This window comes from Amphiprion ocellaris, chromosome 1, assembly GCF_022539595.1.
Source record: "Amphiprion ocellaris isolate individual 3 ecotype Okinawa chromosome 1, ASM2253959v1, whole genome shotgun sequence".
NCBI classification, from domain to species: Eukaryota; Metazoa; Chordata; class Actinopteri; family Pomacentridae; genus Amphiprion; species Amphiprion ocellaris.
This window is the reverse complement of record NC_072766.1, coordinates 7,439,914-7,453,644: the sequence shown is the minus strand read 5'-3', so window position 1 is coordinate 7,453,644 and position 13,731 is coordinate 7,439,914. Positions and strand designations below refer to the sequence as shown.

Sequence of the window (13,731 nt, the reverse complement as noted above, 5' to 3'; positions counted from 1 at the left end):
AGTATAAGTGATGTGATACTGTACATGTACATCATTGTAAAACACTCATTACACATTTCAGGTGTCCATAAAACTATACTTTTTAACAGTACAGCCTTCTTGAAACATGAAAGTGTTTCATGGATCATTTCATTAATAATTAGTTCAGTAGGTTAATTTAATCAAACCATAATGAGAGAACCTAGCAGTCAGTGCACTAAAGCTCACTGGTCAAAAGCTTCTGAGACACACTGCTGTAGATGATTTTGATCCCATTATTACTGGCGCAGAGAAGGGCAGGAGTCACAGCAGGTGACCTAATTTGATCTCACACTGTAATGAGGATAAAGATCTTTGTAATAGGCACAGCCAAGTACTACAGGGCGTGCCAAGAGAAATTCTGAATGGTGCCCAGTGATAGCCCTATTACTGTATATGTCCAACAAAGTGGTCTCGATGTAATTTCCCCTCTCTCAGATCTCTCATTTCGAGCTGAAACATATACAACCGCTGTAAATTACGATGGAAAATTGGTTTTACTAAATGTGCGCTCATCCCACATTGAAGGCTGTTATTCCCATTATCACTTAACATTAGAAAGCAGAGGAGTTCTACGTGCAACAGCTACATTCACCACTTATTTACCACTGGCCAGTGTGGTAGAAGCTCAGATAACAACAAATACTCTCCTGCTGAGACACTATTAGTTAGTAAGAGTCATGCGCGAGGAGCCTCTCCCCTTTCTCTCATTGTGGACTTGCTAGAAATCGATTTGTGTCTCTCCTGCTGCCACAGTGTCTGACAGATGCCTTTTTGCCGTACAGTGCTCGCGGGGCATGCAGTCACAGTGTCTGCAGCTAAACCATGCCAGGCCAGATAAGAGGCCTCTAGCTGCCTGTTGGGGTTGAGGCATTAAAAATGTCTTAGATGTTCCCCACTGCAGGCAAAGGTTTCTAGGATTTGTTCTGGATAATGGGGAGTTGAAGAAAACCTAGATTTTTCTTCTTCTTGAGTGTACCCTTTATAATCAGCTAGTAATCAGAGATAATTGTGCATAAGAAAGAGCATTTGTTAGCCCTGTTACTGGTATAGCTACAGCGATGGCAGAGTAAGTCAGTCAGTACACCACTTAAGACAGACAGTTCATCTAATAGAGAAGGTCTGTCACAATACAATGCTTTATTTCTGTTGATATAATGGGTAATTGTTGATTATTTTTAAATATCCTCTTTTTAAAAAGGCCAGGTGAAAATATTTAGTTTGAATTTAACTAATTGAGCCTATATATCACTGTACACAGATATTAATTTTAACATTAACACAGCCATGAAAAAATGTACATAAAAATAAACCATAAATTTAATCATGAAGCCATCTTGAAAGGGACCAAAACTGGTCCCAGTTTGCTGCAACCAGCACCAGCAGTGGTCTGCAGGCACAGAGGGTGGTGGCAGCAGACTAGCATGCCTTGGGAAACCTGAACCTTCCATTTTTGTTAGATTTTTTTCAAGGCAGTTTGCATCTGATACATTTAAGAGAGACAATAAAAAATTTTTCCTATCACTATTTCTGAAGTATCTTTTGCAGATATAATAAACTATCGTTTAATTGCCCAGACCTAGTACAAGACAACTGATGCATGGTGCAATTATTAAACAATGTGCAGTGAAGTCAGCAGTGAGCGAATAAGGATGGCCAATAACACCATCACCAGACTGGCTGTCAATGAATGCAGGAAGAGAGCATCCAATTTTCAGGAGAAATGGGGAAACAACTTTATTTTATTTGCATTTTTCTATAAATTACACGTTCTATTTGAGGTCCATGTGTTTTCAGTCAGCAAAGATACCCCACTGAGTTCCACTGCATTAAACTCCACAGTAATGTTGCACTAGGGTGGCAAAATGTAAACAGAAAAGTCAAACGAGCTGAAAACAGCCCTAAAATGACAGCAAGCTCTATTCACCAAAACAGTCACAGTTCTGGAAGCAGCACACATCCTAATGCAGCATAAGATGCTCTTTCCATAGCGAGCTGGTAAAGGATGATAGTAAAAGATGATCGTGGCGGCTAAAACATTATTCACGGATCATAAAAGTAAGACAAAAAATTTGTGGCAAGTGCTGAGTGTCTGCCCTTTCTGCAGATGCAACAGCGTGGGACATGACCAGGTGAAAATGGTTTTCAGTTCAGTGTGATGAGTCAGAAGCCGCCCACTTCACAGAATCTGTGAATGTTTGGTGTCAGTCCTGTGGAGATGGTGATTATAAAGCTCCAAAACAATGTCCAGATAAAATGTCAACAGCATTTACGGCATTTCTGGAAACCTGGAGACCCAGAAAACTAAGAATCTTTACCAAAGCAGTCCTGAAATTGTCTGCTCTATTTGGGTCTAAATACCTTTGTAAAGCAGGTTTTCTAACATCAATGTAATAGGGGATGTGTGGCACAGTTATATACAGACAAAAATAAGGGCAAGGACATGTAAGGATTAACTGGATGTGTTTGTTTGACTTGAATGTCATTGTCATTTATGAGGTACATTTAGTGAGATCAACAAATCGAACAACAATGTGTCGATACAGAAAATACATTTAACTTAACTTGCATGTTTCTGAAACAACATTTAGGTTTGGAAAAGTGATATGTGACAAACAAATAAAAAAAAAACTGTTCATTCAGCTAGTTTGGTGTGGAGAGTGTCTTGATTCACAATATATGAACAAGGGTAGCTAGAAATAGACGAGTGGCTCTCAGCAACTTTCATTTTGTCAAACTGACTCTCAGAGGAAATAAAGTTGGAAATCCTTGATCTTTTAAACGGATTAGCACAAAATCACTGCAGACATTCATGGTTCCAGAGACAAGTCGAGATTTTTGATTTTAATTTTCCTTTCGGGGTCATGTCTGCGCTTTAGAGAGAAATGTCTCAACGACTGCTCGATGGATTGCCAAGAATTTTGGTATTGACATTCAGGATGAAGTGTAATGACTTTGGCTTCCTGTAAAGTCACAATCAAGGCAAAACTCTAGTCCAATACTTCCCTAGTAAATAACAACTGTTAACAGGCTGACATCCTAAACTAAAAAGATGAGCTTCAAAAACATTATATCCATTCTACAGTACAGCTGCACGGTGCTGCTAGCAGGGCTGCAGCCTTGTTTGTTATCTTACTATTGTGTTGTGATTAATAACTCAATGGCTAAAACTGATTTATTATATTCCAAGCTGAGCTAGGCAAGGTTTTTATGTTATTAAACCAGGTGTATAATTATCCCATCAGGCTCAATCATAAAGAAGGGCTGCTGCAGTGAACTGTCTCATTCCACCTACTTCAGACTCTTCTACTTGACCGTATTTGAGAAATTAAGCTGTGGATGTCAAAGGAAAAATGACTCTCCTCACAGTTATTTGGTAGTGTAAAGGTGTGTAATTACACTGAGGTCTAAAAATGTGTTTCGGGCTTGTAGGAAACACACAGCCACAGCCAGGATTGATACAGCTCCACAGACATGGGATACAATATTGCTTTTGTTAATGAGTATTCCAATTATGTATATTATAATTAACAATTATGATGCCGGCTACATGCTCCGTGACCAGCTGCAATACCCCACACAGTGATCTTACAACAGTTTTGACATTGAGGTGCTCATCAGTGTTCATTCTCTTTAATTAAAACAGGCAAAGTCAGATGCGTGCGTTTGCGGAACCAACTGGCAGGTGTGTAAAACAAGGTCCGATGTGGGAAGAAAATTGCATGAAACGTAATGAATACATGCTTCATCTTTGGTGATTCGTGAGCTCTCTGAGTCAGAGTTACCCGATGAGCTGCGAGAACTCAGTGCTTAACGGGGTGAAGTGAATCAATCCTCCGTTTTCAATATTCCTCGGGGTTTACACACAAAAAAAACAGATTTGGCTAATTGTTGTTTTCCAAAAACAGCAATCCGGAGCGCTATTTAGTGAGCGCTACTTCGTTGCAATAGGTCAACATTCAGAAATCCTTGAAATTTGTGAAGGATGCACCACTCAAATTGTTGCTTCTTGTCACATACATAACATCTTCACACAACAGTAATTCTGCATAATGAGGATAATCCCTTAAATCAGGCTTGCATTGTCAGTGTTGAGCTGATCCCATTTGATTTCCCTATCACACTGATCTATTGTCAGCGTGTTCTGCTGATAATCATCAAAGACACAAAGGAGAAGGATTATGAATAACTGCAGAGAACGAAATCAAATTAAATTATACATGGTCTTTAAGCTCCATATCTGACGCTGAGATGGAAGCGTCAATTATACTTTGATAGACTGGCGTGCAGCTGGATGGCAGCTGGAAATGCATATATTTTGCAGCCTTGTACATTCTACCTGAAGATTTTATAAACTTAGACTTTGCTGTATGAATACAGCAACAGAAAAATCAGAACACAAACCACCAGATCGCATATTTCTCTCAGTCTACATACATGTCTCTCCCTGTGATTTCATTCAAGTGTGATTAATTCCACTGTGAGAGTTGTGTTATTGAAAGTTCTGTTCAGCTCTGGTTGCTTGTCATGTGTTTGGTGACACATTATTAGGACACTGATTGTTTCTTTTATATATCACCACCTGCATGCATATGTTTTCACTTGGTCCTAGAAGAGCATTTGTTTGTGGTTACTGTATTGAATATTGTATTTTCATCACTGCAGAGTTTCTATTTTGAACACACTGAACTAAAAAAAAAAAGTTTTCATTATTACTGTATCAACACCAGAGTGATTTAGCCTCATGGTAGCTAATTCAGAAACTGAAGTAACTTTGCAAAACTAGATTTCTAGGAGTGACTAAAACTAAGTGAAGTGCTTCACCCATTGAGTACAATGATAGTTGTGCTAGCTCTCCAGGATTTGGCAACAGCTCAGTATGGCTAATGCCAATTTGCAATGAGTAAGTGTTTATTCATGACTAACGCTCTGAAATGATTGGTCAAATGAGGGTTTAACATGTATTTATTAACCTGTGCCATGCACCATTTTATTTGTTACATGTCTGCGTTAGCTTCAAACAATGAGGGAGAATGATTCAGTGGACAGTGGGCTGCTTATTTATCTGTGACCTTTATTCACTCCTACAAGTTGAAGAGGTGTTTTTGGATTAAACCTCCAGTATTGTACTTTTTAAATTTAAAAAAATGTGCCTGCAGATAAAGACATTTACACAATTTAATGTAGTAGAAAAACAGTGGTTTATGGTGGTTTGTGTGAAATGTGTGAGACTATTTCGTGATGATGTTCTCCACGCTGCTATATTCTTGGATTGCAGCTTTAAAGAAATCATTTACTTCCACATACCAACAACAAAATCCAAAGACGAGCACCTACACAAATTGTTAAAAATGTAATAATACAACTTTTGGAACTATAACTGCAGAATCCTGCAGGGACTGAGCAGAGGTCTGGTTCAGGAAAAGGGGAATCCTCAGCGTTTGGGTCAGGCAGCTGGAGACAGATGCTCGACAGAGGTCACAGCAGACAGTGGGTCATAAATATGGCAGACAGGCTGATCTGGCCTGTGACAAGGAAAGGGCAGCTCTACTGTAATAGGTGATAAATGTCAGAGCCTCCCTACAGCCTCCGATGAGCGATTGTTAAGCGGCTTCCCTCAGCCGCTGAAGCCTCCAGTCAGACTGACAAGCAGTAGAGGAAACATTTACGCGGGTAGGATGGCTTGTTTGGATGACCCCCCCTTCCTCTCTGTCGCCATGGGCAAAACGAGAGCGGTGATTAATCAGGTTGTTAGCATGTTTGATGGAGAGTAGAGGAGAGAGGAGAGGAGGGATCCGTGTGCCGAGAGGAGAGTGTGAAAGGTAACGAAATGAAGAGGAGAGCTCTGCTGCCGTGATTCATCACGGGTTACCGATCCACCGAGGAGCAATAATTTTTAAAGTAACAGGCCTTGATTGCAATAATGTCCCCATAGCAACTATTATCTTTAATGACTATTATTATTGCTGTCATAAAAGAGGAGACTGGAGCAAGTCTTAATAAAACATTATATCACACAACTGCACCTTTGAATGTCTTCACTGATCAAAAAAGTACTTTCCCTTTTAAAATTCTGAAACTTTAAAGGGATAGAAGGGCAAAAGGATGAATTTAAGATATGCACTATAAATTAAATAGCATATGAAGATACATATGCATTCCTTGCTATATTTATTTTATCAGTCTTATTTCCTTCGTTTGGTGTGATGCTGATTTGGTGCGTGTGCATTGATAATTCTTTTCATTTTGTATTTAAATAATTATTAAGTTTTGTGTTATATCTTTCGAAACACTATAAGTTCATTACAATTACAAGAGAAGATGCTTTGCAGCAGACTTAGGTACAAGCTACTTTCAATCTGCAGTCCCTAAGCAGGTAGATGACCAGTTTTTAACTTTAGTCTTTGGAACAATTTACAATAATTTTACAGATGTTCACAGGTTTGTTCAATTACAAACAATACCCAGTGAAATCACAGAAAGAAAGCATTCATTTAAATGTGAACTGTAAAAAAGCTTTTGACTAGAAAATTACACCATTTTTTACTGCACTGAAATGAGTGAATATTATCTTCCAGATATTTGCCATTATTTAAAAGGGAAAAAAAAATCAAAAATTAATTGTACGTCAAGAATGGAAAATATTTATAAACTGTTATTAAACATATTTTCCCTGTTTTTATATAATTATTTTTATTATTACAGGCAATATTTAGTGAAATTACAGAAAAAGAATTTATTTGCATGTAGGAAAAAAATGGACAAAATTGTGCACAATGTCTGCATAAAAAAGTCCACATAATTCCACTGTTTTAACCTATTTTTTCTGGCACCTTTGCGCCTGAATGCCACGTTTTATTTTTTACAGATTTTTTTGTTTATTTTTACTGTGTACAAAAACTACAGTGTCAATACAATTAATGCCAATAAAAGCTCAAAATGCACGTTTTTTTTCATTATATCTCATTACTACCTAAAAATATTCCTCCTCCCCCACAAACACTATGTTCTTGCCATTTAACTTTGCCTCGTAAGAGCAAAATATGGATGCTTGGATAATGACTGCAGGGCAAAAATGTGTTTGTATAATCAACTGGTTGATTAATCAATAAAATTAGTAAAGGGTAAGACTTACATTTGGAGACTCTGGAGACTTTTCTCTTAACTTCACCTCCACCTGAACCACTGCAGCCGTCCTCATCATCACAGTCTCCGCTGTAACGTCCTTCTGCGTCGCCGCTTCCTGTTTCAATCTGGTCCAGTGAGCCCAGTTTAGGGATGGACTTCCCCTGCAAGAGCTGGTAGTAAAAAGAGAAGTATACATTTTTAAGTTAAAGAAACAAATAAATTTTTTTTTAAAAATAACAGAAGTAAATCCATTTATGCTTCCGCACTGTGGGAAACATTACAATCTGTAATATATGTGCATCATATAGACGTTCGATATTCCTAGCCGGATACAGGAAACAAGGTCCTCTCAAGACAAGGACAGTATTGAATATGTTTTCAGAAAATTAAAGAAAAAAAAACTGAAGAAAATGCAAGAGGGCTACTCATTATGTTGCCCATCTACACAGTCTACACAGATTCTCTGAAAGTACTTTCAACACAAAAAATAGTTAAATTCCTTTTTATTAACATTTTCTAACTAAAATTATACTCCCAAAGATTAGTGAGCTAATGTTACATAGGCCAACTATGAGAACTACAATGACTCTAGAACACCTCCACCTGAATCTACACTCAAATGAATCCAGCGTCTGAGTTGCGTGATGCTCATGGTTCCCGGCTGCAGTGGCCTGCAGGGCAGCTAGACTTTCTGCTGTATTGCTGTGCAGCAGAATCTCAATCAAAGACTTTGTGAACTCGACACCAGGGGAAATGCATACGCTAATTGGCTCATTTAAATTCATGGTGCGTCACTGGAAACAAGAGAGAATGCTTTGTGTTGATCAGAAAGGTAGTGTCTATGCTAATTAGTTTCTGCTGTGGTTCAGTGCAGGAGAGGGTTGTGTCAGGGTTTCTGCCACGTCTGAGCCTGGACACATCTCTGCAGTCTTCTCTGCTAAATTATGACAGGTTAGTAGATGGAGAATATTGAGATATTGGACAATCTAAGCTTTCCCTCCATGTGCATAATTGGCACGATTTTCTTTCCAATTATGTTAGAAATATGAACAAAAGTTACATTGAGTAGAATAATGGCTGTCTATGGTGCCTGAGATTAGCCTGGTCTAGCAGTTTGACTGAATTTGAACTCAGGCAGGTAGAGAACTACTCAGGCTGTCAGTGAGTAGCGTTCAAAGGCTGTCAACTCTGAACCCATCTGTAAAGGAAACAGCATCTTGCAATCATTAGTCTGCACATAGGAAAAAATATGCAACCGGAGCTATAAGATTCTCTAATTTATCATCTGCATGGAGCTGGAAGGTTGAGATGAATGTATAAAAGAGGCTGTGTACATGTGTGAGTAAGATGAAACAGAGCTATTTTCTTTGACTTTCACACCTTTTTCTAAACAAAAGCGCACCTCAATATAATCCAGAAGGACCCTGCAGCCTGCGGGCTAAAAGTAATAGCAAAGTAGGAAAGCCAGAAAGTATTGAGACTAACAAATTATTGCTTTTGGTATTTTCATGGAATCGGTGGACAGTAACAAGAACTGTGTACTGCTAGCCATATTCTGTGACGTTGTTTGAGGAACATTATCTTTTAGACAAGAAAAATCTCAAACAAAGGCAGCATATAAAAAAAATCACCAACACAAAAATGGAGATGAGAGTGAATGAAACCAAAATGTATTCATCAATTGTGTAGTCAAACCCTGGTTCTGTGTAAATGTCACACATCTGCAAAGTTCAGCTGTAAATCAAAGACGCCTATACAAAATAAACTGCACCTTTTTAAACACACGTTTTAAAAGAACATCATCCTGGTCACTGGGAGATGACCTGATTTGCATCAAACAGTAGCAATGAAGTGATCAAGTTCTATTAGCTAATTATATTTCACAGCAAACTCATCTGTTCCAAAGCTGAGAAAACATTCGTAATGTTTGACCAAGTCTATCAATCAGCGGGCTCCTCAATTCTTTTGCTATTCTGGGCCAGGGGAGCAACTGCTCTGCGTCTGATTGTATTGAACAGCACTACTACTCTTTCTGACACACAATGAAGCAAGCCTGAATTGCCTAACTGTGTTATTAGCCTCTCCTCTGTGAATGACACGGGGTTTTGTGTAACACTGGCTGGGAGACAGGCACTTTGATTTGTTCAAAGTCTGAGCAGACCCCCTTGGGCAGGCCTCTGGCTGTTACTGCAGTGTGTGGAGAGTCTAGTGATGACCAAATAATACCAATTCCTTTTTTCACAGAACAAAACGGCCCATGTGCTAATAAGCTTTAACACTGCGCACCTGATCACCTATTAATTGGTCATTTTTGGTTTCTTCTAGAACTGCTGTACCAATTTAAAGATGACACATGGTGTGATAATGATAAACGCATTGTCTGCAATTTCACGCACTTATATTTAATATTAAAAACATACAAAATAGTAAGTCAGAAAATTGTAATTATCCTTTAAAGCTTAAGAGTCATTCAGATCTTGATTTAGGCATTTTCAGCCACTCTTTCTTGGATAAATATATAACTGCGGGACTTTTTATAACATAGTGGACAGGTATCATAGTTGATATTGTTGCGTGTTTTCAGGCATAAAATCAACATGTCCGCCTATAACCAAACACCACATGGCATTTTTAGAGAAAGATTCTTCTAAATATTATATATGCAATAGAGTAAAATTGAAATTGAAAGTTATTCATAAAGATATTGTAGTAAACCTGTTGACATGAGATAAATCCACACTTGACTCACACAGTACTTTATATTAAATAACTCAGAAAGCCTTGGAGTCTGGCCAGTCTTTTCTTCAGGAGGAAATGACATCATGTGGAGCAGGTCATGTGATCTGGATATGATTCAGATATGATTTGTTATTTTCCATATCAAATGTGATATATTGCCAAAAAAGAAATATCTGTCATGATTATCTCAACTTAATAAAAAGGAAAAAAACTATCCAAATTTTTTTTTTTTTTTAAATAATCTAATTTTTTTTATTGTTTAGCTAATTAGAAGGTGGTTGTCATTAAATTCGGACGGTTATTTAGTTGACATTTTAGTGATAACCAGTCATTTTTTATTAATAAGTGATTGTTTCCATAATAAATAATTATGGAATTTGTAAAGACGTGATCATAATGAATATAAAAGACATCTTTTTTTTTTACTTTTAATAAAAATGTATGCAAGATTTATCCCATGGACTTCAAAAGTCCCTCAATTATATGTTGATCCTCTCACAAATCACTTCAGGTTTTGAGATATTTTGGGGTTTTCTTACAAATATGAAATATGGGGATTTGCTCAGGGTTGCTTAAAACTGTGCATAAATACAGTTTAATCTGAAATAAGAAAAGAACGATGCATCTATCTGACAGAAAACCTTCACCTCTGATCTGTCCTGTTTTATTGTTAGATATATTGCAGTTCCCATTTTGTCTGCTAATTTGCTGTGGCTGCTCTTCACTGTTAATGAACACTTTTGTCCATCTGTTCCATTAAAACACATCTAATTGGGAGTAATTAATCAAAGACAACTGAACTTACAGTTTAAGCATTAAAAACAGTAACATGGGAACAATCAAATTTCCATTTTTCTCAGTTGCTCATCTATTAAAAACAGTTTATATTTGTTACAACACATGTATGGTGGTGACCATCCCTCTGGCACTGATACACTTGTGTTTGTCATTGTTGAACAATTCTTTCATGCCACTAGGAGATTGGAAGAATAGTTGCAATACAGGCCTTTCACATCATAAGTATGAGTTCCAACACTGTACAGAAAAATACCACAATTGCAAATAGAGAGAGCTGTGGCCCGACCGACTGCTTCTAATGGGACTCTGACATTGACGAGGGGCAGAAATTATGGCGGCGACAATTTTACTGTCAAGCAAAGTGGCGAACAAGTTCCTTTTGTGCAACACTGAACAGCTGGAGTTAAGTAACTCTACTCTCTGATTCGACCAGGATTTCATGGCAAAAAGTATCAAAGGGCAAAAGATAGAAAGTTTACTTGAAGGATTTTGAATTGTTTTTCTTTTTATGTAAATTTTGCGGTGGTGCATTTAGTCAGAAACACAATATCTAGTGATTTGTGTAATCACAGGCTTGCAGCAATTTAGAAATAGCTTTCATGATTAAGAAAGTTAGAAATTCTCATCTTTGACAAAACAATCAAAGTAGCAAAAAATGACTGGCTCTGCTACAAAATGCGATCATACAGGCCGAGCTTAAGGCACAAAATGACATTTAAAAAGTTATTCAAATTCATTTTTTGTTTTGTTTTCATCACTTCACTAATTAATAAAATGTATAAACATTTTTTATCACTGTAACTGAAACTCACAACACAACCTAGCAGCACTTTCTCTACTGCCGACATAATTAAAAAAACAAAAAAGAAACCTTGCTAAGATTTTCTTTCGCATACTATTCTTTTAGGTCCAGTGAGGATAAAAAAGGGTTTTCCAGTCTTTCCACTATTTTGGTCCAGGCTGAAATATCAATATTGGATGGATTCTCATTGCAAACTATGCATTTCACCCTGAACTTGAATTTTAATGACTGTGGTGATCCCCAGATCTTTCCTCTAGTGTCACCATCAGGTCAAAATGTCACTTTGTCCAATAGCTTAGTTTGTGGCCAAATACCTGCTAAACATTCCCTCCAGCCTCAGCTGTGATTTGTCTTGGACACTAACAAGCAAACATTAGCATCCTAACACACTATAATAAGATGATTGACAGTGTAAGTGTTGCACCTGCTAAACATTGGGATTACAAATGTGTCTCTACGAGCATTAAACCACTCCTGCACCCAAGTGGAGTCTCACAGAGTTGCCAGTGTTATAATTACATATTAATTTCATATAAAATTACGAGAGCTGATTTAAATTTTCTGACCTATTGCTCCTTCTGTGATATATATGTCATTAATTGGCACACACGTGTACATATATTCATCCCTCCTCTGTCTTAGGTAACCTTCAGTCCCCACTCTGAAAACAGCCCCGGCCACCTGTCACATTTTATAAACTCCTAAAACTCACCGCTGTACACATGACAAATTTCTTCATAATACCAGCTGCTTCCTCCAGCAGCTCAGAAAATCACAACAAAGACTGCGGTTCGCGAAGCGTCTCAAAAGATTTGGCATGGAAACCGAGGCTTGGGTTAACTTTCATCGCTGCACCATAGAGAGTATACTCTGACAGGCTTCATCACAGTGTACGGTTTGGCAGTTTTGACTGCTCAGCACTGGAAACTGCAGCAAAACACAATAAAGCCAGCATCAAAAATTTACTGGCACCGACCCGCTACGGTTGTATGATATCTTCATTACCCACTGCATAAGGAAAGCCCAAAGCATCATCAAGGACACCAGTCATCTGGCCCACACACACATTTTTTCCCCCCTCTCTTGCCATCTGGAAAACGCTACCTGGCATTAAATCACGCACCTCCCATTTCAGAGACAGTTTCTCCCCACAGGTAGTCAGAATAATGAATGTTACCCACAAACATACATGCGCGCGCACACACATAGACACTAAAACCGTTAAGTATACAGCTCTGGGTTCATTGTGAATTTTCTGAGGTATCACAACAATTATCTGTTGTATATTTTTTATTTCTTGTGCAAGGTTGAGAGTGCCACAGTGCAACAGTTTTATTAACACAGATATCTGGATGTGCCTCTGGAGTAAACAAAATGAAGCAGGTAAAACTGAAAAAAAAAAAAGAATAATTAGACTCTGGCATGTATTTTTGGCTGTGGATACATTTGCTTAACCTCTGTATAGAGTCATTATAAACAGGAAATCATTATTTCTGCATGCAGTATGCAAAAAAAAAAACAAGAAAAAGAAAATGTCACTGTACTTCTGTGTAATGCTTAAAATTCTCACTCAGCTGCCAATTTGCAACCTCACACCATTAAGTTACATGCTTTATCTGCGTCTACATAAGTGGAACAAGGTGACTGCCATGTTAGTGCAACTTGTAAATGTAAGGGCAACATCACTGTATTTATCCCGCCTACGCAACCACTCCAGTTAACATTCGATTACCAAAAACGCTCCAAAGTTTCGACTGAACCGTCAGTGACGAGTGAAAGCATGCATTCATTGTCAGATTGCTGATTATGTTCAGGGTACGTTTCCTAAAGAGATGCAGGGTGTCGTGTGGCAAAATGACTCACACCTTCACAGAGCCAAGAGATGAATCAAGCAGCGTGCGGAATTTTAAGCTCATTAATATTCCCTTTGAACACGTTCTACTATCTGTAAATAGAGGGTGGGAGAGAGATCTTCCAATGAGCGTATTTGCCAGTCAGAGGGGAACAAGTGTCAGGATGAGAGTCGGCTCCCAAGACACGCAATGTCATTTCCCATCTCGCTCTCTCAAGCAGCATCACTGACAGTGTGTTTATCCAGACCGAGTGCAGCAGCCGCGAAAAGGCAGTAGGTCAGCGAATGTGAATTTTAGGATACTATCATCATTCAAATGAAGCTGTGCTATGAGTCAACATTTGTTAAGAGAAAATCAAGGATAAATGTGCTGATACGCTACAGTATATTTCCT

The 13,731-nt window shown here is 38.1% G+C and overlaps 1 protein-coding gene across 1 annotated transcript in view; it reads right to left on the bottom strand.

The window, feature by feature from the left end:
• The window catches only part of gpc5a (glypican 5a), a 142,347-nt gene that overhangs the window by 47,930 nt on the left and 80,686 nt on the right, over positions 1 to 13,731 (bottom strand). Inside the window, exon 8 of the mRNA XM_023277040.3 lies at positions 7,154 to 7,316. Coding sequence (XP_023132808.1) covers positions 7,154 to 7,316 — 163 coding nt within the window. The remainder of the gene's footprint in view (positions 1 to 7,153; positions 7,317 to 13,731) is intronic.